The sequence below is a fragment of the Cimex lectularius genome, unplaced genomic scaffold (assembly GCF_000648675.2).
Source record: "Cimex lectularius strain Harlan isolate CLEC.00 unplaced genomic scaffold, Clec_2.1 scaffold6, whole genome shotgun sequence".
Classification (NCBI taxonomy): domain Eukaryota; kingdom Metazoa; phylum Arthropoda; class Insecta; order Hemiptera; family Cimicidae; genus Cimex; species Cimex lectularius.
In genome coordinates, this window is record NW_019392677.1 from 894,334 (window position 1) to 916,158 (window position 21,825).

The window sequence follows — 21,825 nt, forward strand, 5'->3', positions numbered from 1 at the left end:
CCACCCCGAGTGTTCACAGTCCGAGGCAAGATCTCGGTCGTCTCCGTCCAACCTCCGAGGTTGGGCTCTGAGTGCCTTCAACTGCTAGGTCATTTCGGCATCCATCGCATGCAATTATTCCAATCCAAACACATTCACGCTCTCACTCGTTCTTAAACACATTCTTTCCAATTTACATAACATTTACTCAATTTGGGTAGTGGAATACTCGATATTCCTCCATCGATCCTCTCACACTATATTTACGCTAATAAATACATTTACTATCAGTACTACATACAATGATTATTTGAAGATCATGAGGTGCGGTTTGGTGTGGCGAAGGCTTTAGAAAAACTTTTTTTTTCGTGCCAACTTTTCGATTTTTATTAAGATCATCTTCAGGGCCTGGGATTTATAAACATTGTTTAAATTTTACAAATACATGTAGGATGTGAAAGAAAAAAAATGAATTCATACAATGCTAGAAATTTTATAAAACCCAGGCGCTGAAGATGATCTCAATAAAGGTCGAAACGTTAGTACGATGAAGAAAATGTTTTTCTAAAACCTACGTCACACCAGACCGCCTCTCATGATCTCCAAATAATCATTAACTAACGGTCACTAAACAGCACACATTACTTCAAACAATAAAATACCCTTTCTCCTCCAAAATTCATAACAGGGGAAAATACCTGCTGTCGTGCTCAAAGACCGAAGGAATTTCACGTTTCAATTAGTGGGACACATCAAGCAACCTTTCTATGTATGCGCCTGAAACATACGCGGCTTTGGCCCAAAAATTAAGTAAAGTCCGTGTTTCACCCTTGCATGATCTATCCTTAATCGGCTGAGGATGACGAGTTAGAACTTACCAGTGCCACCTATCAATAGTGTTCTTTATGGCTGATAGCTTCTCGACCGATCGAGCCAACCAACTCTGCTAGATTCTTTTAACCATTTTTTTATGTGTGGTGTTTAGTGACCGTTAGTTACTGATGATTTCGAGATCGTAAGATGCAGTCTGGGTGACGTAGGTTTTAGAAAAACATTTTCTTTATCGTGCCAACGTTTCGATCTTTATTGAGATCATCTTCAGGGCTCAAAGTGTTTGTTTTCTGTGTATATGTATCGTATTGAGAGTGCCACCTTCTGTTGTCTGAATTTCAACAAAAAAGTTCTCTGATCACAGACACATCTACACAGAAAACAAACACTTTGAGCCCTGAAGATGATCTCAATAAAGATCGAAACGTCGGCACGATAAAGAAAATGTTTTTCGAAAACCTACGCCACACCAGACCGCATCTCACGATCTCCAAATATTCATTTTTATTTATATTTTTGACGTTACGAAGCCGGATCTCTCCTTAGCCGTTTCGTACGTCTTTTCTTTCCCCTCCAGACCTATCTGTCCGGGTACAACAATCACCAATTTGTATGGACTAGTTCATGGTATTTCCCAAACAAGAGCACAGCGAGAGGGTAGGTTAGATATGATAATAGTGAGGTGAAAGTACCCTCAAAGAGACAGCGTTAGAAAAAACAATTAGGGGCAAAGGAAGTGAATTTAAACATTGCAACAAACCAAACTGTACAGAATTTAAAGCGAGTATAAAAATAATCACAGGCTAATTATAATAGATATTGATAAAATACTGATAGAAGAATTGGCGAGAGATAGATAGATAGAGTGAGAGAGAGGGGGTGAGAGAGGGAGAGAGAGAGTGATAAGGATAAAATGCAATATTGGTCATTTAATTATGTGATTTAACAAAAACGATATAAAAATTTAATAGAACATTATAAAAGTTTATTAAAATATAATAGTAATTAGCTAAGGCAGAAAATGTGTACGTTAGGCTTTCTTTATAATATTTGCCAATGTTTAGATGTATAATGGGAGAAATTAAGTGGAAAAGGACTCATCATCGGGAATACGGGTAATTAGCCCAGCTGGGTCCCAAAAGTCAAGGCTCGGGTGGTCGAAAGCCAGGTTAATGTAAAGATGGGATTACAACCAGGAAGACCACATTGTATAATTAAGTATAAAAGCTTCCAACGACGCTCCTTGGGTCGATAGGAGATTACAAGATGACTTATAGCTAATGTCATCTCTGACCCAGTTTCTAGCCGCCTTTAAACCCCTTTATAAAGACATTTCGTTTAATGTCTACTTTCTCTTGTAAGTGGATATTGCTTATACTATTCGAAGTGCTCTACATGCGATGTATTTATCGACAATTAATCTGTGTATAATAAAATAACATAATTTCATAACTTCTCGTTAGCTCAATTCTATTTATCAATCGTTGGCAAATAGTTGTTTATATCTTGCAAAAATTTTGACAGTATGAAATTTTTTAGCCTGATTAACTTGTTTACTGATCGAATTGGTTTTATTTTCGATCTATCCCATTGAGCAAAGGGCTAGGAGAGAACTACTTGATTGGGATTTTAAATTACAAAAGCCCGAGCCGAGACGATCTTTAGTACGTAGTAGAGAAACTCGTTATAATCAATTAGAAAACTTCTACCACTAAGAGAATTGTTAAATAACGTATTATTATGAAAGAAGTTGTTTATATTTTTAGTCTTCGTGGTTCTCTCAGCATAGCTTGTGGTAATAGACATATTATGGTAACTGGAAAGTTAAGCCTTCCTATGCTTCAATTTTTTATTATTATTTTACTAATCTATTGTGATAAGTTCGAAAGACTTTTGTCCCAGCCCAAAACAAACTAATTTTCTATAATTAGAAAAAATTCTTCTGTCATGAAGCATGTTTTTGTAATTTTATTTACTGACGCTTACAACAACTATTGGTTTTCTGATGAAACGAATATACAGGGTGTATCAATCCATCCATCTAATTCGGGCACGACTAACTTTATAGAAAAATGGTTCAATACAAATCCCAAGTTAATTTTGGCTAGAAACCACGTGACTTTCTTATCCAGCTGGGAAAAGTCACTAGTATTGTTATTTTAAATGAGAGTCCCATATTTTTATTGCACAATTCAATTTTAGGGCTTAATTTACGCAACTTTTACTGAGAGGGGGACCGCGGTAGCCGAGTGGTTAGCATGAGAGACTCTCACGCCGCGGTCGTGGGTTCGATTCCCACCGTCGCCTCTGGCCCTTTTTTCCCGATAACCCCCAATTGAACAACATATATAAGAATTCGTCATGGCTAATATGCAAAGATCATAAGACCAATTAAAAAAAAAAAAAAAAAACTTTTACTGAGGGGAAAATTTTGGTAAGATCTTAATTTTAAGTTTACAGTTTTAGGTCATTTATTTATTTCTTTATTAATTAAGTAAACTTTGTTTATTATTTCCGAGTTTTTTTAACTACGCTGAGGCCAAGTTCCAATCATGGTTGAGAAAGAAGGAAGTAAGCGCCAAAATCGCTGTATTATTATTTCTATTTATTTTATTTTTTATATACCCCTAAGAACCTGATTGATTTCAACGAAAAACAATTCTTTTCCAATAAAATCCCTTTCTCGTTCTTTGCATGTTAAAAATAACAGATCTTCAGAATTGAACCGAGAAAATTGAAAAACGAGTGAATGTCTGTAGTCTGCATTTACAAATCTTATATAATTTTATTAATATCAACATGAAAAAAATTAAACACCAACAGAGAACATTTAAAGCAGTACCAAAGAGAAAACAATCATATTTAAAACACATGCAGTAAATGAAAAAAAACAGTACACAAACATAAAGAAATCTTCCCAAATCTAATCAAAATTTGAACAAGAAACATTCATAAGATGGTAACAAAAATAAAAATAAAATAAATAATTTTATCTTTATGTTGATGAACAAACAAAGTGATACACCTTCTTCAATTTTTTATTTGAAGTTTGTACAAAAAAAAGTGTAGAATGATATTTGGTTTCAATTGTATCAATCACTGAAGGAAGAAAACTAATTCAAAGTATGAACTTAATAAAAAAAATGAATAAAAAAAAGTATTTTTGTATAAAATTTAAGATACAAAAGTTTTAAGACTTATTGGATCAGCAGTTTACATCAAAACTTCTTTAGCTTATTAAGAACGTCTGAAACTCAGTAGGCATGTTTTTACAGTAAATAATTAATTTATTGGCCCACATAAATTACCTGATATTGTGAAGTATATTGTTATTAAATGATACATTTGTATAAGATATCCATTTTAAAATCTATTTAATTTAATCAAACCATTTAGTGTGGGGGGAATATAAACTATCGTATAAACAGTTTTGTTCTACAGCATACATTTTTTGAACACGTGTAAGTGAAAAGGGTAAGTCAAACTTATAATACGTTTTATAAATATGTTTATAATTGAAGAAAAAAATAATTTTACCAATTGAAACTAGAAAGAATTTCCTACTGAATCAAAGTATTGACAATTTCCTACATCAGCCATGGAACGTAGGGCAATTTATAGAAATTAAGTGCCAGGCAATACCTCGTACTTTCCTTCTTGCTAAGTCGCCATGATTTAAACCTATCCATGCACAAATCATTAGGAAAGCTTAACTTGAGAAAAACTACTAATCAAACTTAAATTTTTCTAACAAGTCCGTCACAGTACTTGACAGGCCGGGATTATTTCATTCCTTTACAAATCGATTGTCAAAAAGCCAAAGGCCATAAATTACGCATACACAATTAAATTTGAACTGATAGATGGCATACAATCGATTCATTGTTGATTCATAAATATTAATGGACCGCTCAGGTATTTTTAGAATATGATTTATAAGTCGTGAAAAGATTGCCTCGACCTATATTTATTTCCTCACGAGATTTAAATGATCGATTATTTCATAAGCACAATAGTATGCAAACTAATTAAATTGTAAATTCTCAATAGTGTTACGGTAAACCGAGCTGATCCAACTAGTCGAAAACAGCCACGGCACTAAATTTAAATTAAAATTAAGAGAAAAAGCTACATTAAGGATGTTCAGAAGTATAAAATTTACCGTGATGTGTTTGATGAGACTGTTTGTTTCGTCTTCATTGTGTCACGTGTAACTTATTTTGGATAATAATAAGTTGTGGCTGTCAATGATACCTGTAAACAAAAACAAATACATGAAATTGAATAGAAACGAAAAATATATTACGATTTTACATTAATATATTGTTTTATTAATATTTATAAAATTCATCTAGGATTGTAGTCTTTAATCTTAGAAATAAGATTTATTTCATTTATTAGCCATTTATACAAAATTGGGAACCAAACATAAAGTACTAATGTTTAAGTGAAATTTGTTTTTAATACGCTTTTTCGTTATTCGAACGAATTAATGTCGGAAAAAAATTACGAGCCATCATGATATGAAACTGGTGAGATTGTCGAGCCACTATTCACCCCCTGAGAACGAAACGGCCCATTTTGTCGAATGAACTTTTCCCAGACTCGACAGACAAAGTGCATCTATCAAGGAAAAGTAACTTGAAGTTCTGAAGAATTGAGGACGTTTTTTTCCACGACAACTCATGACCCCATATTTCGATGTTGAAGCCGAAAAATGGTTGTTGGTCCTACCTTATACACCATAGTTGCCGGATAGAATTTTTTTTTTCAGATTGTATTTGTTGTCATTTATAAAAGTTATTAAATAAAAACCTTACTTGTATCTCTATTTTGAGCATGCTTTATATACAAAAAGACTTGGTTTAAGCGTATATCGCAGCTTTTATGTCCTAACTTGGCATAGATGTAGGGAACATCCTTTAAACGGACGGACTATCAAAAATAACTATCCACTTCTACTTGAGTAATATATTTAACTCATTTTATTTATTAAATAACTTTTTTTATTTACATCATCGACGATTTGTCTAAGTATCAAATATACTAAACCCGCACGACTTACAAGTGTATCGTAAATGTTTGTCTTGACGCCGTGCAACCCGCCATCATCGTTGTAATTGATTAATAAAGTGGTGTTCAATTTTGTTATAATAGAACAGTTTGATAAAAAAAAATGGTCATGATTTGATAACATAAATCTCTAAGATATTTAAAAAACAGCTGCGGTATTTCTGATTGAACAAACTTTCCTACACATGAAAACACTTTTACATTATTGATGTTTTGGGATCAGGGATTTGGTCCAAGAGAGAAAATTAGTGCACTTCAATCAAGCGTTCGGCTTTTATTAGGTCCACATATTTTTATTATTATTCCAAAAACAATAATTACCATATAAATGACGTAAATTTAGAATTAGACTTAAATGTAAATACCAAATTCAGGGCCGTAAAATATGTAAATGGTGCTTCCACCAAACTAAAACGCTTAATTGAAACTGTCACATATTAAAGATAAAATTTAAATTTCATAACAAAATTGCAATAATAATGTTTCAAGGCTTAAAAACATAGACCACCAAATTATAAGAGATCCAGCCTAATGTGCTGTATAAGTTTTAATAATTGCCAAAACGTATATTATGGACAACCTAAACAATATTTAAGCATATAAAGACAAAAACAGGCTTGGTACTCCAAACATTGAAGTGATCACAATCGTATTAAAAGGATCTCCAAACCAAATAAAAATCCCCATCATCTTACCGATCTAACTTCCTGGCTTGTTAACTTCTAAACTATTGGAGAAACTAATACTCAAAAAAATTATCTCTAATGGTACGGCCAACATCTTTTCAGACTAAGTCCAAAAAGTTACAGATCACTTTATGTCTAGTGAAGAAAATGTAAGCGACTGGAGGTTGTTTTTTTTTTTTATGTTTCTCTTCGACAAATTATAACACGAAGGACTACTATACAAATTAAAAGTTATTTGAACGAATGAATGCTTTTATTTACTCCACCAGATTTCGTGGTCTGACCAAATAACTTCTTTCAATTAATTAATCTTTATGTAAGGTATTGGTCACCAGTCGTGTTTTCATTGAAATTTAAATTAGGGGATTAGGCTAGGTTGGGTATGGTGGTTGTGGTCGGGGAGCGAGTGGGGGTCGTTGTCGGAGCGCTTGATTTTTATAAAGCCCTCTAGTCCCGCTGCGTTGGCGTGGGCGGCTTTGGTCATCCTCCTGGCCCCTTTGGTCGTCTCCGCCTCATCGGGTTTCATAAAGTTATTTCTTTGGCCAATGCATAAAGTAAGGTCAGAAAAAAAAAATATTGGTTGAGATAAAAAAAAGTCAGTGTCACGAGCGGGATTCGAACCCGCGACCTTCCGCTAAATAAGCCGCTGCTCTACCATTTGAGCTATCGTGACTTCGATCCACTCGGACACCAACTTCTCATCTCAACCCACCGCTCGAATTTTCCCTCCTTTTTGCCGTTTTTCAAATGGCCTGTAATCTATTCGATTCTCGGCGACAAATGAAATGGCCACGAAGAGCTTTAGTGAAGATATACTTCATTTTACTTATTAAATCCATTAGATTTCGTGATCCGATTGAACAAATAACTTATTGTGATTAATTAGCCGAAGGTCGTTCGAATCCCGCTCGTGACACTGACTTTTTTATCTCAACCAATACTTACATAAAAATTAAATAATCGAAAGTTTTTATTTACATCGATAATAATTTAATGCAATAATTGTACTAATTATACAAACACGACTTCTTTTACAGAATGGCGTAATATGGAATTTAATAAAATATGCAAATTGCTAATCAATACGAAACATTTTCCATGGCTCACCTATGGTCGCTATTTTTGCCCGGACCCGTCCGAATAGCTGTCAGCCGCTTCGATTAGCTAATGGTGTATCGTCCGTCAATGAAACCCAGGCCCTAAGAGATAAAAATATATGCAATTAAGCATGCAAATGATGGAACGGCAATTGTCTGTACGAGCAAATGTTTATCGGTATTAAAACTAGCGTTAAAATGTAAAAACTGTCTTGCTCAATAATGCTAAAAAATTTGAACGGGGAAATAGGATTTATATAAATTTTCAGTGGTAGAAGTATCGAACACGTTTTCATTTATGAACACACTGGATCAAGGTATGGTCTTGAAGAAGAGGAAGGCAAATTTAATTAGGCATTAGCAACTAAATTTGCTTTCTTTTTCTTCAAGACCATACCTTGATCTAGAGTGTTCATTTATAAATTTTCATCAACCCGTTGCAGAATCAATGCGTTGCAGAACGTAAACAATTTTTTCCGTGGTTTTTAATTTGTTCTATTGTTCGATCTGTGCGCTATCTTGAGGTAAACAAAATCTTCGAAAAAAAAAGAACACCCCTTACAGGTATAATGTTTAAATTCTACAACTGTTTTTATTTGATGGTCTGTGGGTTTTTTCTCGTTGAATAACACTACGAAATCCCTGCAGGCGTTTGGACTTTGCTTATTTTATGACTCGCCGTTCCAGCCACAAGATTTTATGCAATGCAACGAAGTGCTCTGCGTAAAGAAAACCGCGACGTCCTAATGCGTTTTACGTGCCCCTACCTGCATTTTCCATGTCTGTTTGAATTAAGGAAAGCACCCTTTTCTCCTCGTTGACGATTTTATTATAAGTTTGGACAATTTTTCTTTTCTTTTTGCTCAAACCTAGATCGCTTTCGTCAATACAAGCCAGTTGCAAATGCTGAACGTATATCCTGAGAGCAGAGTCATAAAGAGTAATGGTTTTTTTGTATTCTTTTTCAAGGTAATCTATTGTTGGTATTGGGTTTATTACAGTTGAAAGTGTGACACCTCTTTCAGGAAATGAGAATTCGTTTTGTTCTTCATGGGGCTCTTTTATTAAATGCAGATTCCACCAGTTTTCTATTGTTTGCGCGAAGATTAATAGAGAAAGATTTTGGTGCTTTTGCGACTCCATAGCGGCGTGTATTTGTTTGAAGCACCTACGTTTCCCTTCAAAAAATAATTTTTTTATTTCGTCCCACGAATCTTCCACTTTCTCGATGGCCTTTTCTTTTCTGGCCGCCATATACTCCTTTTCAATGGATATTTTCGTGTGTTTATAACAAAGCATTTTTCTTTTACGTAAAGCTTTCGTCAGGTTTTCTCTTATTACTTTACCGGATGGGATGAACCTTTTCATTTCGGAACATTTCTCCTTACTCTGAAATATCCGAGCCTTGGCGGACATCAGTTGCGCTTCGTGTAATTCCTTCAATCTTCTAGCATGCCTTTCATGGCACAGTTTTTCGTATAGCTGGCGCGTTAGACTGTTAATATTTGAGAAGTTTTTGTTAATGAGGTCCTTGTATTCCTCCATAACCTTTCTCAACTCGACCACATTCAAATTTGAGGTTATTTTACATTGTTTTACCCTAGCTAGGATAGGAGATTTTGTGGCCCTTTTAATTTGCTCGTTCAACTCAGAATATCTGCTAACCCAGATAGCTTTCAGCCTTTCCTCTTTTCTCTTGAGCAGTCGGCCATATTCGAGAAGATCGAATTCATTTTCGTTCATGCCACCCTTTCTACACTCGACGAACAAAGTGGCCAATTTGTCAATCTGTACGTAACGCTCCTTCACCAAGTTTTTTCTCGTTTGATTGTATTGCATCGATTCGACATCCATCTCGTCGAGTAACCCTTGTAATGTATTGTTGCACAATTTCTGTAAATCAAACGACCTAAGGTGTTCATTATTGCATAAATCAATAGTTTCGAGTCGAACCGATTCCCAAAGACCGCGGTTAACTTCTAACTTCAACAGTTCACTTTTTTTTTTAAGAATACAATTTTTTCTTTTGGCAACTCTAATCCGATCCATCATGTCTTCCCAATAAATATAATACTTTACACGGTCATGTATCAAGTTTTCCGTTTTCTTTTCTACCTGTTTTAAACTTTGTTCAGTCTGTAGTATTTTTCTAATGATTTTATGTTTTGTCAATTTCTCTGTGTCTGATGTGCTTGCCGTTTCAACAATGAGTTCATCGTCTTCGTCTCTATCGGCACTCTTTTCTCGAGGTAGGCTCACCCGCTCCTTTCGCTGTGCTTCTTTTCTTGCCCATTCTATTGCGAATTTTAATTTGTCGACGTAACTTATTTCTGATGAATATCTTCCGCTGGGAAACGACGTCCTTTTTTTTATGTTTTGAGTAATTTCCGATAAAGTTACCATTGTTGGGTTAAAAAAGAACAAAAAACTAATAACTAACTACTAGCTAACTAATCTAACTATTCTACACCATAAAATCTAAATTTTTAAAGAAACATATGTTAGAATGATATTGTAGGTAATTAAACCTACACGTTTATTTTATTCTACCACTATAAATATTTCTCTGTTTTCGGTATTAGAAATATTGACCACTTTTTTACTCACAAGCACTCGGGATCAAGGTATGGTCTTGAAAGCGAAAGCAAATTTGTTACTCCCTAGCTTTTAACCTTTTAAGGTCATCATCAGGGCAAAATCATCTTAAATATGCCTACAGATTGACATATTTAAGTTTTTCTACAGGCGATCTTAAATTTCCTTGAAGACGGACTCAGTCCCAACACTGCCAATGACTGTAACAACGACCTTGAGTCTATTAAAAAGAAAAAAAAAACTGCTACAGTCCTTGACAACATTAGGACTGAGTCGGTCTTCAAGGAAATTTGAGATCGCTTGTCAAAAAAACTTAATTATGTCCATCTTTAGACATATTTCAGATTGTTTTTAAATCAAAAGTGCTTACAGATCTGGTTACCATCAACAGGTGATCGCAAGGAAAAGGTAGTGAAATTAGGGTTGTTATGTGAACGAAATGGCGAACTATTCAACCTTCTTCCTTTAATGTTTTGTTTTTTACTAAATTTTATTATTTTCAATAATAGAAAAGGGTTGAACAGTTCGTCATTTCATTCATAAAACTTAACAACCATGTAATCCCGAAAATCAAGCTTTACAATTGGCTCTGACCTGATACTCCAAAAGTCGAAAAACCCGAAAAAAGTTGGAGAATTTGAAAGTAATTTATGGGTAAGATAAACGAGGGCGATGAGCCATGAATAAGATCTGCTTCATTTCACTGAGTGAGCGGTTTTGATCCAATCCTTTCAAAAAGCGGGTTTTTTGTTGATGTTATGTGCCCTTGTTGTGACAACATGAGAAAAAGCCATTCTTTGCTTGTTGATCGTTGGTTAATTGTTGTTTTGTTATTATATTTTTAAGATTGAAAAAAAATTATTGCAATCTTGAATTGTTGAAGCAGTACATACATTAAAAGTCTGGCTTTTAAATTTATAAATTCAATCATACGTTGGTTTTCACGTGATGTTAAACAAACGTTGCCAATCAGCTGGTATATCGTTACGGTTCGTTTTAGGTGGCACTTGGTGTTTGTAGATCATTTGATACATTTTAGTATCGGGTATTAGTATCTTTAAACAGATTGTTTGTTGTTTTAACCGACTATGAAACAATATTCTGAAAGTAATGTTTTGTCCGCAAGAAAAAAATCGATAAAACCAACTGAAGTCCGGGACGATGGTCCGCTCTCGAGGAAGTCAGTACAATATGAGAATAGGAAATCAATCCATGGATCCAAGAGATTTTCAAGTTTTATCTATATAGGCAAACTAGCCGAAAAAGAACAACAAATCGAAGCATTAAAATTATATATCGAGAAGCTAAAGGCTAAAAAGGAAAGCTTATACGCAGATTGGAAAATTATTATGAACAGGCTAATTAAAGTGCAGACACGCAACTGTATACTTTCCAAGAAGTACAAAGTAAAATACTTCACATCCAAAACGAGAGATTGGGAGGAAGGCCGCCAAATTAGAAATACCATGTTTATGTCTAAAAACATCAAAATGATGTCGTTAAAAAAAAGCTTCACAAAAGGTATCACATTTACCGAAATAAAACGGAATCACGGAAATCTGCTAGCAAAGATTAAATTTCACAATCGAAGGAGATTTGAAAAATTAAAGATATTAATGGCGTCTAGAATTGAACAAAGAAAAATAGAGTTGTCAGAAAATAGAGAGTTTGTCCGTGATTATAGTGACACTTGTTATTCAATAAGGAAGCATAAAGAACTAGAACTTAAGGCGGATTTATTCCGAAAACAGATGAATTATGATTCCGAACTTCGATTTATAATTAAAAGAAATAAGGATAGATTTAGAAGGTTCGACTTCTACAGCAACGTCGAAGAGATTCTTTCTGTTTATAGATTCGTGACGTCATTGATTGTCCAATCTGTGGTGTATCATATCACAGAATTGGTGGAAGCCCGGTATCAGTACTCATTGAAGGCAAAAGAGAAAGAAAAACTCAACGAAAAATTGACAACCAGTACCAAACGACACATCTACTTAACAGAGAGAATCCGATGCTTGGAGCAATACTACAGTTATTTCCGAACTCTCAAACATATAAAAATAAGAGTGACAAAAATGAATGAAGGACTGCAAAAACAGCAAATTAAGTCGGAAGTGGAGAAAGCGCTCTTGGATTTGAAAAACGAAGAAAAGCGAGAGGATTTAAACAGAGTCAAAACTGATTTGACAAAAACCTACATGAGAACAAAAATTAATTTGTTCAAAGAAATGGAAACAGCCTCGAAACGTGCTTACGAGGAATATTCTTTTTTCACTCATTACCTTAAGACGGTTAAAAATTTTTGGGACTTGGACTTTGGGAATGACAAAAGGTTGAAGCCAACGCTTTCGTCGGATCAGATTACTACCACACACCCATGGAACGTTCCTTTAATGGAAAATTTACAAGATTACAACCAAAACCTGTCAGTCGTGTTGTCGTACTTACGCACCAATTTGTTCTTCAATTCCATTTTGGAAAACGAGAAGGAGGTTTCTTTGAACTTTTCCGAGAAGGATTTCACGTCGTTGAAGGACGCGATACAAAAAGAAGAAAAACTTCTCTACGATATGATCAAATGCGACATATCTCAGACGCTAAGGAATAAATCAAGGTGTGTGCGTCAAATGGTCACACAAGCTTTTGACTATTCCCCAGGAAGGTAGTTAAAAGTGCTGAAAAAGCATATATAGTAGCAAATGTAGTAACCAAAAATACTACTCCAGTATCACGAATGTTTAAACTTAATAAAAACTGTATTATACACATTTATATGTATTATGTGTTGGGATGAAATTTAACTCAAGAAATATGATGTACGTTTTTGTTGGTCTCTTGTCAAATTTTGCGTACACACATATATAAAGTAAATAATCAATATACGAAATGAAGAATTAATTTTATTCCACTTTCATGAGAATATCTTTTGGTATGAAAAATAAACCGAGAAACTTGTTTTTATACTTGTGTGTACGTGCTGCTTTATTGTGTGTGCGCGCGCGTCTGTGTGAGTTTTGATGATTACAATTTTCTACATTAATCGCTATGATGACGTGATGAAAGCGCAACATGCGTCTTTTTTTTTTTTTAATTATAATATCGTCTCGATTTCATTTCGGCGGTAAAACATTCGTATGTCAGATAGGGATGAAAATCGGACGGTGCCAGGTCGGGTGAATGAGGAAAACCTGTGTTGCTAAACGTGTTTTCCTTTAATGATAAATGGTTGGTGGTTGATGGAAGACACAATCAATTATGATCATGACTCTTGTAGTTTATGTTTTTGACATTCTTTAAAATCGTTAGTCAAGATAGCTCAAGTGGTAGAGGAGCGGCGTATTTAGCCGAAGGTCGTGGGTTCGAATCCCGCTCGTGGCACTAACTTTTTCATTTCAACCAAAACCTTACAAAAAAAAGATTAATTAATTGAATGAAGTAATTTGGTCAATAGACCACTAAATATAATGGATTTTTTAAAATTTTGTTTAAACAATTCTAGCTTTGAGCCGATTGAACTGAGCTCAAAAATTGATTGAAATAAATAAAATCTCAACAAATAACAACCAATATTGTTGTAACCCTTTAGAAATATTATTCAATTTGCCAATTTCTTATGATTAGAGTAAATCATATGTTTTTTTTTTCAATATTTATAATAAATGAAGTAGTTGAACTAGTGAAATAGGTTTGCGAGTAAATCTCATGTAAATATCTTATTAAAATTAAGCTATTTATATGCTATATAAATTTTTAAATCTTAAGTGAAAAGATAGTAGAACTTGTTCAAAATGGATAGTGATGCCGGTTCGTTTCAACTCAGAGAAATACCGAAAGTTCCGCAATATGATGATTTCGATAGGCGAGGTAGCGATATTTCAATGTTGTCGAGAAAACCGCGTATATCTTTAGATCTTGGGCCTGAAAAAAGGAACAGCTCGATCCTGGATTTTATCAAGCACAGAATGATGAGCATGAATCCTTCAATGAACTTCGACTTACAGTCAACGTGCTCGGACGAATCACTCGAAGATGAAGAAGATGAGTTGACGACCACAGAAACTTCATCGCCTGACAAAAAACCAAAGAAAAGGAAACCCAAGCCGTTTCAAAAGAAGGCTTTTATAAGAAAGCTTTTGAAACTGGACAAAAAAATCAAAAGTGTTCAGAAAATTAGAACGAAAACGGGCAAATCGAAAGAAGAGTTTTATGAACAATGGACAAAGACTATGAACGACTATCAGACAGCCCATCGTCTTAACAGCAACCTCAAGAAAAAAATGGATAACTCTTATCTAGAAAAACATATCGGATTACCGGAAATAGTTAGAGTGGCTAAAGCCGAAAGTAATTTGCGCGTTCATTCCAAGGCACGACACCTCGCATTGACCTACACTAAAGCGTTAGCGGAAGTTATAAAAGACTTAGACTCCAAAAACTTTGCCTTGATAAGAAAATTAATCTACCTAGACAGAAAGAGAATCAATATCCACCAAGAGATGGATACGTACCTGAACGAATCTTGGAGAGATGACAACGTAAAGAAAGTCTCTTACATAAAATCCTTCGACACGTACGCGGAGGTTAAAGAAGGCGCTCTCGACCTTCGGCTGAAGCAGAGACTGAGAAAACTAAGCGAGAAAATCATCGCAACGAATCACAAATACGTTGTGTCGAGATATAACAGAATGCAATCCGTTTCTCAAGACAATTCAAAAAAACTCGTAGACTGCCTTCACGTCTTCAGCGGCATAACCGAAAACAATTTCTTCTTCGTTCAAAAACTTTCCATCGCGATAAACGGACTTAAATGGAAGGAAATCGTGAGGAGAATGGTCTTGGAAAATTTGCAGAAGAAGCTGGCTGTAATGAAAGAACGCCTTGCCACCTTGCACGAAAGGAATTTAGAAATGACCAGTTTTGTCAAGGCAGCAACGCGAGTCAGACGCTCACTACACACACAAATACAAAAAAGAAAAATATTGAAATTTGAAACCAATGTCGCGTCGATAAACCACGAGTATCAGAATGTCCAACACAAACAGGCGAGCAAGAGACTCAAAAAGGCATCAACCACTTGCAAAACACATTTCCTCGCTGTAAAAAAAGATTATTTTAAACAGTGCCTAATGCAAGGGACGAATGTCAGTGAACAAATTCTGTACGCGTTTTACTTCGAAGACTTCATCAAAAAGCTGGTGGACGATCATGCAAATCTGAAAACACTGATCACTAATCATGCCAGGGATGAATTGATATTAAACAGTGACGGCGTGCGATTTACAATCGGCAACTTCTTTCCTCAGACTTTCTCCAAAATGTGGGCCGAATACCTCGGTAATAAAATGGCTTTCAATATCCTCATCGATTTCTACAAAAAGCGCACTTCACCCGAATGCGTAAGCTTGGAAGAATTTAATTTTCAAAGTCGGAGCAAAATCGACGACTTTTCAGCCATCACCGATTACGAAAAATCCGTTATAACTAAGATTAAAGACGACATATTAAAAAGTAAGTCGGATGCTTCACATGTTTCAACATGGGTGTTTTGAACATTGGCGAAGAACGATGAACTTACGACGCTGGATAGTTCGACCTACGGCCGGTCAAACATCCATTATGAACAAAGAACGCATGGAATGGAAAGTTCTACTATTCTTTAATTCCACTTCCAAATTCACTCGGCCGACAAGCCGGCCATAAAAATAAAACAATTTATTATCTTGTATTTTTCGACATTTTTGAAATATTCGACATGGTCGGTTAAGTTCAGGTTTCCTTTTGATGGCGTTTTTGTCTATTTTTGGCTTACTTTTTTCTCTCAGGATCAACTAGCGAATACATTTGAGCCTAAATATTTCGTGTTTGTCTCTACTCACTATTACAATTTTCCGTATTCTCATGAAAATAAACGGAAACCGAACACCTATAAAGTTCCATTCATGTTACGTCATAGTTTCGTCCTTTCATCCTGATCTTCTAAGTAATGTGTAACTTGTTCCCTTTTTTCAGCGTTCCTTTTAAATATGAATTTTTTATTCTATATTCAAAAACATGTGGTAATTTTGTCGCAGTCTTCTAGAGGTATTTGTAATTAATTTTATTTATGAGTTGTTTTTTTTTACTTCATTTATTTCTGTCTACAATTGTACATGTATTATATACCCTGCAGATTGGATGTCAATTTTTTGTTGTGGCATTACGGGCTTCATACAGAAACCAATTGGCAGCCATTCTATATTAAAAAAATTATGTTAATCATTTAAAAGGTCTCTTATCCATATTTTTTCAGACGTTTACGAGGTAATTGTGGGAACTGGAGTAATCGTATTCGTGTGTTTGTGAGATTTTGTAATTTACTCTAAAAACGTCTGTAATGTATTTTGAGGAATGAAAAAACTGTTGGCATGTGTGTGAAGATCTCTGTGAAGTGTGTTATTATTTACGGAAAAGGAACAGAAACAATTAGCCTCAAAATTTTGGATTAAAAACTTTATAATCTTTGAATATTGGGATATTTGGCCGATCCATAAGTTTGGCACCAGTCAAATAAATAGGTTTGAGACTGTATGTTTATGTCGAAAGTTTTGATTTTAATGGTAATTTTGATTGTCGGTTGAGTAGGTAATAGTGCAGTTTAAATAGCTTGTTGAGTGTCCTTTTTTTTTAATTGTATCTGTGAATCCAAATTAGTCCTCCATCAAATGTAAGTTCTAAATAGTTAACTTTTTCGAATTGAGGTTCACTGTATAAGTATAAGGAGAAGTCTGACGACGTTGTAACTTGGTGGGGTTAAACTTTATTTTCCAAAGATTGTTCCAATGTGAAGTTGATGAGTAGTAAAATGATAATTTCGAAAGCCAAATTACTCGTCTGGTACGATGTTGTTTGAAGTAGCAATAAAGATACTTCTTTTATAAATTAATTTTTCAAATAATTTGAAAGGAACGAGTAACTAATAGGACGATATGATGTTGAGGTGCTTAAATTCATATGGGGGTTTGGGATCATTTTAACGTAGGAAAGTTTCCATTGTATGGAAAAGTGTGTAGTTTTCAAAATTTCGTTACATAAAGAAGTCGGAAAGACGACTGCTTTTTTGAAAAGTCTTGAAGAACTTCAGCTGTTTTCAAATCATGATCCGATGATTTTTTTTAGGAAACTGTCGTATTTCTTGTGATACTTGTTTTGGTTTATGTGGCCGATCTAGAAGGATAGGTGTCATAGGTTTATCTGAAATAAATTTAATTAATTACTCTTTTTATCTCAACAAAGACGATACATAAAAAGAGTAATTAATTGAAAGAAGTAACTTAGTCAATTGACCACTAAAACGTAAATGGTTTAAATTTAATACTGAATTTATAATTGTGATACTAGTGACGTTTATCAACTAGATCAAATATTAAACAAACAATGAACCAGATTCATGGCTTAACTGTAAAATATTTTACTATCGGGGTAAAAAAAAAAAATAGGAACACTTTTTATAAAACGATTTCACGCTTGGTAAATTTTAATCTGTTGGTTGTCGTGGTGACTAAACCCTCTATTTTACATCATCTAATATCGCCAGCTTTGAATGGTTGAATGTTGCCCTAATAGGAGAAAATACAACGCTTTTAATACGGTTTGCGTGAAAGGCTGAAGCATATAATAAATCCTTTTCGATCGAAAGCAGTAGATCCTTTATTCAAAGGAAGCAATTCAAGTGGTAAACGTATCAAACTGAAAATTAGCTTAACTCCCCTGTTGATTCTATAATTAAAATTGATATTTTCTTTTAAGCTTTTTTAACATCAAAAGACCATAAATTTAAAAAAATTATATTTAAAATCATGATACCAAATTTTTTGAGTATTCTTTCTTAAGATTTTAACAAACACGGTATAATAAAATACTATATTGTGTTTCTGTTAATTTATTGGAATGAATGTAATTTATTAACGTGAAAGGAAGGGGGTTGCTAACCGAGGAAAATCGAGTACTCTGGGGTAATGAATGTGACCAGGCTTCTATGTTTGATGATTTATGCATGTATTGTATGTTTTGCGTCTGCAGTTGACAAACTGAGGTAAAAACAAGAGATATATAAACAAGGAATATCGGCGTAGTATGCACATAAATGCATTGAGCATATACAAAAAGATGTATTCAATATCCAAATCAAAAACTGCATTTCGAAGCTTGACAGGTTAGTACGTAAAATTGAAAACGTAGTAACGGGAGTGTTTTGTCCCCATTTTTGCAGATATCCTAATGAATGATATGACTGATTGTATTTTAGTTCAGGTCATAATATTAAGGATTATTTGGAGATCGAGATATGCGGTCAGGTGGACGTAGGTTTTAGAAAAACTTTTTTTTTTTTTTTTTTTTTTGCGTTATGAACTATGCATATTAGCCATGTGACAATTCATATATGTGTGTTCAAATTTGGGGGGGTTATTGTGAAAAAAGGGCCAGAGGCGACGGTGGGAATCGAACCCACGACCGCGGCGTGAGAGTCTCTCATGCTGACCACTCGGCTACCGCGGTCCCCCTAGAAAAACATTTTCGTTATCGTGCCAACGTTTCGATCTTTATTGAGATCATCTTCAGAGCCTGGGATTCATAAACATTGTAAAATTAAACAAATACATGTAGGATGTGAAATAAATGAATTTATACAATACTAGAAATTTTAGACTCAAAGTAATTGTTGTATATAATCATAAAACGTCAATATCTCACTGGCACTCTCAACACGACACACAATAATGACTCATCTACACAGGAAACAAACGCTTTGTGTGAATACAAATACTTTGATTGAGTATAAAATTTCTAGCATCGGACAAATTAATTTATTTATATCTTGCATGTATTTATATCATTTAAACAATGTTTTTAAATCCCAGGCCCTGAAGATGATCTCAATAAGGATCGAAACGTTGGCACAATAATGAAAATGTTTTTTCTAAAACTTACGCCACACCAGACCGCATCTCACGATCTCCAATTAATCATTAACTAACGGTCACTAAATACCACACACAAATTTAATCAAACTAAATAAAATAACCTTCTTGTATTTGAACTAATTACGAATGTAGATGTAGTGATCAATTGAATCGAAGATAGTAGAAAGCAAAAGGACTGAGGTTACTAACATAATCAGAAACGGTATTTACTTTAGGAAAAATAATAACGACATGAAAATTATTGTATTCCTAGGAAAACCAAGAAATTTTTTAATGAACTCCTTGAAAGTTTACAAGGGAAACAGAAATTTTCTAATGTATAAAGACGAATAGAAAGAATAGATGCTAACCCTACTAAATGGTGAAAATATATACAAGGAAGTTAAACAGGAGCCTACATACGTTTTGGAAAAGAAGAACAATAGATAGGTCGACAAACTTGTAGAAAATAGTTGCATCGACATAAGTGAAAGCTTAAGATTAAAAACAAACAATTCCCCTTAAAAGGGCTACCTAAAGTACATAAAGAACCTGGGTGGGTAATTTTAAGCTTCATTAATTTACCTTAATTAACTGATAGTGGTTTCAGATTTTGACGTTTTTCAAGGTGATATTTATTTTATATAAATTTTATTTTTGAAATCAAAAGTATTATTAAACATTTTTGAAATAATTGGAGACACAAGTTTTCAAACTTTGTGTTTCCCTCACGCGTTTGTTTGTCTTTTTGTAGGAAGCTTGCTTACACTCTTTTCTCTAACTTTTATCTTTCTTTCATTCTCTCTCTCTCTCTTCTCTCTATCTCTCTCTCTCTCGCTCATTTGCTTATTATGACGTTTTTCTCTTCGTTTGAAATGCAGGGTTTTATAGGAGAGATCCTGATGAAAAAAATAATATAACATACTCATAAACCCCGTTCTAGCTTTATGCTGGATGTCCCGGTACTAAGGTTTTTGTACTTTTATACAACCAAATTTAAACAAGAAAACAACTTGACGATCTTTCCACGAATTTACGTGCTACCAAAAATACATAAAGAAGGCTTAGTTTTAAAACATAGAATGTGGAAGGTAATCACCGTATTCCAGTCTTTGGGTTAAAACCAAATATCGGGCATTGTGTGAGGATAAATATAATGTGAAAAAATTTTTTGCGTTCATAAAAAAATAAAGAATATTAATGAAGATGAAGAGGATCTTCTGAGTTCTTTCCATATTAAATTTTTGTTCACTTCCCCTGAATATATACCAACTCTGTAAAAACTTGTGCTATTTTATCAATGTGCCGCTTGAATTGTTCATTGATCTTGTGATTTTCTCATGTATGAATCTCTATTTTACACATGTTAAAAAAATATGCAGAATGATAGTGTGAGGATGAGAGGTGTTTTGTCCCCATTTTTGCAGATATCCTAATGAATAATTTGACTGATTGTATTTTAGATAATTAAATATTTAAATTAAATATTAAATATTATAGATAAATTGTAATATTAAGAATTATTTGGAGATCGTGATATGCGGTCAGGTGTGACGTAGGCTTTAGAAAAACATTTTCTTTATCGTGCCAACGTTTCGATCTTTATTGAGATCATCTTCAGGGACTGGGATTTATAAACATTGTTCAAATTTTACAAATACATGTAGGACGTAAAAAAATGAATTTGTACAATGCTAGAAATTAAAAAAAAATCCTACAGCACTGGCTACCCACCGTTTTTAACAACACAATTTCGACTTCAACAATCCAAAATTATTACACACAGAACAAAACAATCATAAACGGAACTTTTTAGAAATAGTTTACATCAACAGAGATAAACACAGCATCAATTACAGAACAGACACATGTAAACTCAGTCGCAGCTATGCCAATATCATTAATCAAATTTAATATCGATAACATACATAAATCATCATCACATCACACAAAACATATAATATAACATATAAAACATTCATCACATTCCACATATAAAACATTTCTACATAGTCTAATTTTTCAACAATTTGGCTTTCCTTTCCCAAATTATGCCCGTCTATATAATCCTGAAAAGATCATCAAGCCGAACCATACCCATTTTTTCTCATTGTCGGCTCCTTTTACCTCAAAGAAGCCGACTGCTCATATAAAAATGTCTTTCTAACCATACTTCCTTCCCCACCCTTTCAAAATCCAAAGTATATAAACATAAAACATCAATATCTCACTGGCATTCTCAATACGACACACAATAATGACACATCTACACAGAAATCATTTTTAGTGAGTACAAATACTCTGATTGAGTCTAAAATTTCTAGCATTGTATAAATTCATTTTTTTATCTGAATTTTCTAGCATTGCATAAATTCAATTTTTTTTATCTAAAATTTCTAGCATTGTATAAATTCATTTTTTCAAATCCAACATATATTTTTATAACTTAAACAATGTTTTTAAATCCCAGGCTCTAAACATGATCTCAACAAAGTTCGAAACGTTGGCTCGATAAAGAAAATGTTTTTATAAAATCTACGTCACACCAGACCGCATCTCACGATCACCAAATAATCATTAACGGTCACTAAACACCACATTTATAATATTAACCTCATTTTT

The 21,825-nt window shown here is 34.0% G+C and overlaps 1 protein-coding gene across 2 annotated transcripts in view; it reads right to left on the minus strand.

Moving 5' to 3' along the window:
- The window catches only part of LOC106673835 (ecdysone-induced protein 78C), a 437,646-nt gene that overhangs the window by 408,695 nt on the left and 7,126 nt on the right, over positions 1 to 21,825 (minus strand). The window contains exon 2 of one of the 2 annotated variants that reach the window (XM_014406156.2): positions 4,973 to 5,064. The exons of the other annotated variant lie outside the window; for it this stretch is intronic. Coding sequence (XP_014261642.1) covers positions 4,973 to 5,010 — 38 coding nt within the window. The 5' untranslated portion in view covers positions 5,011 to 5,064. The remainder of the gene's footprint in view (positions 1 to 4,972; positions 5,065 to 21,825) is intronic. 2 annotated transcript variants of the gene reach the window in all.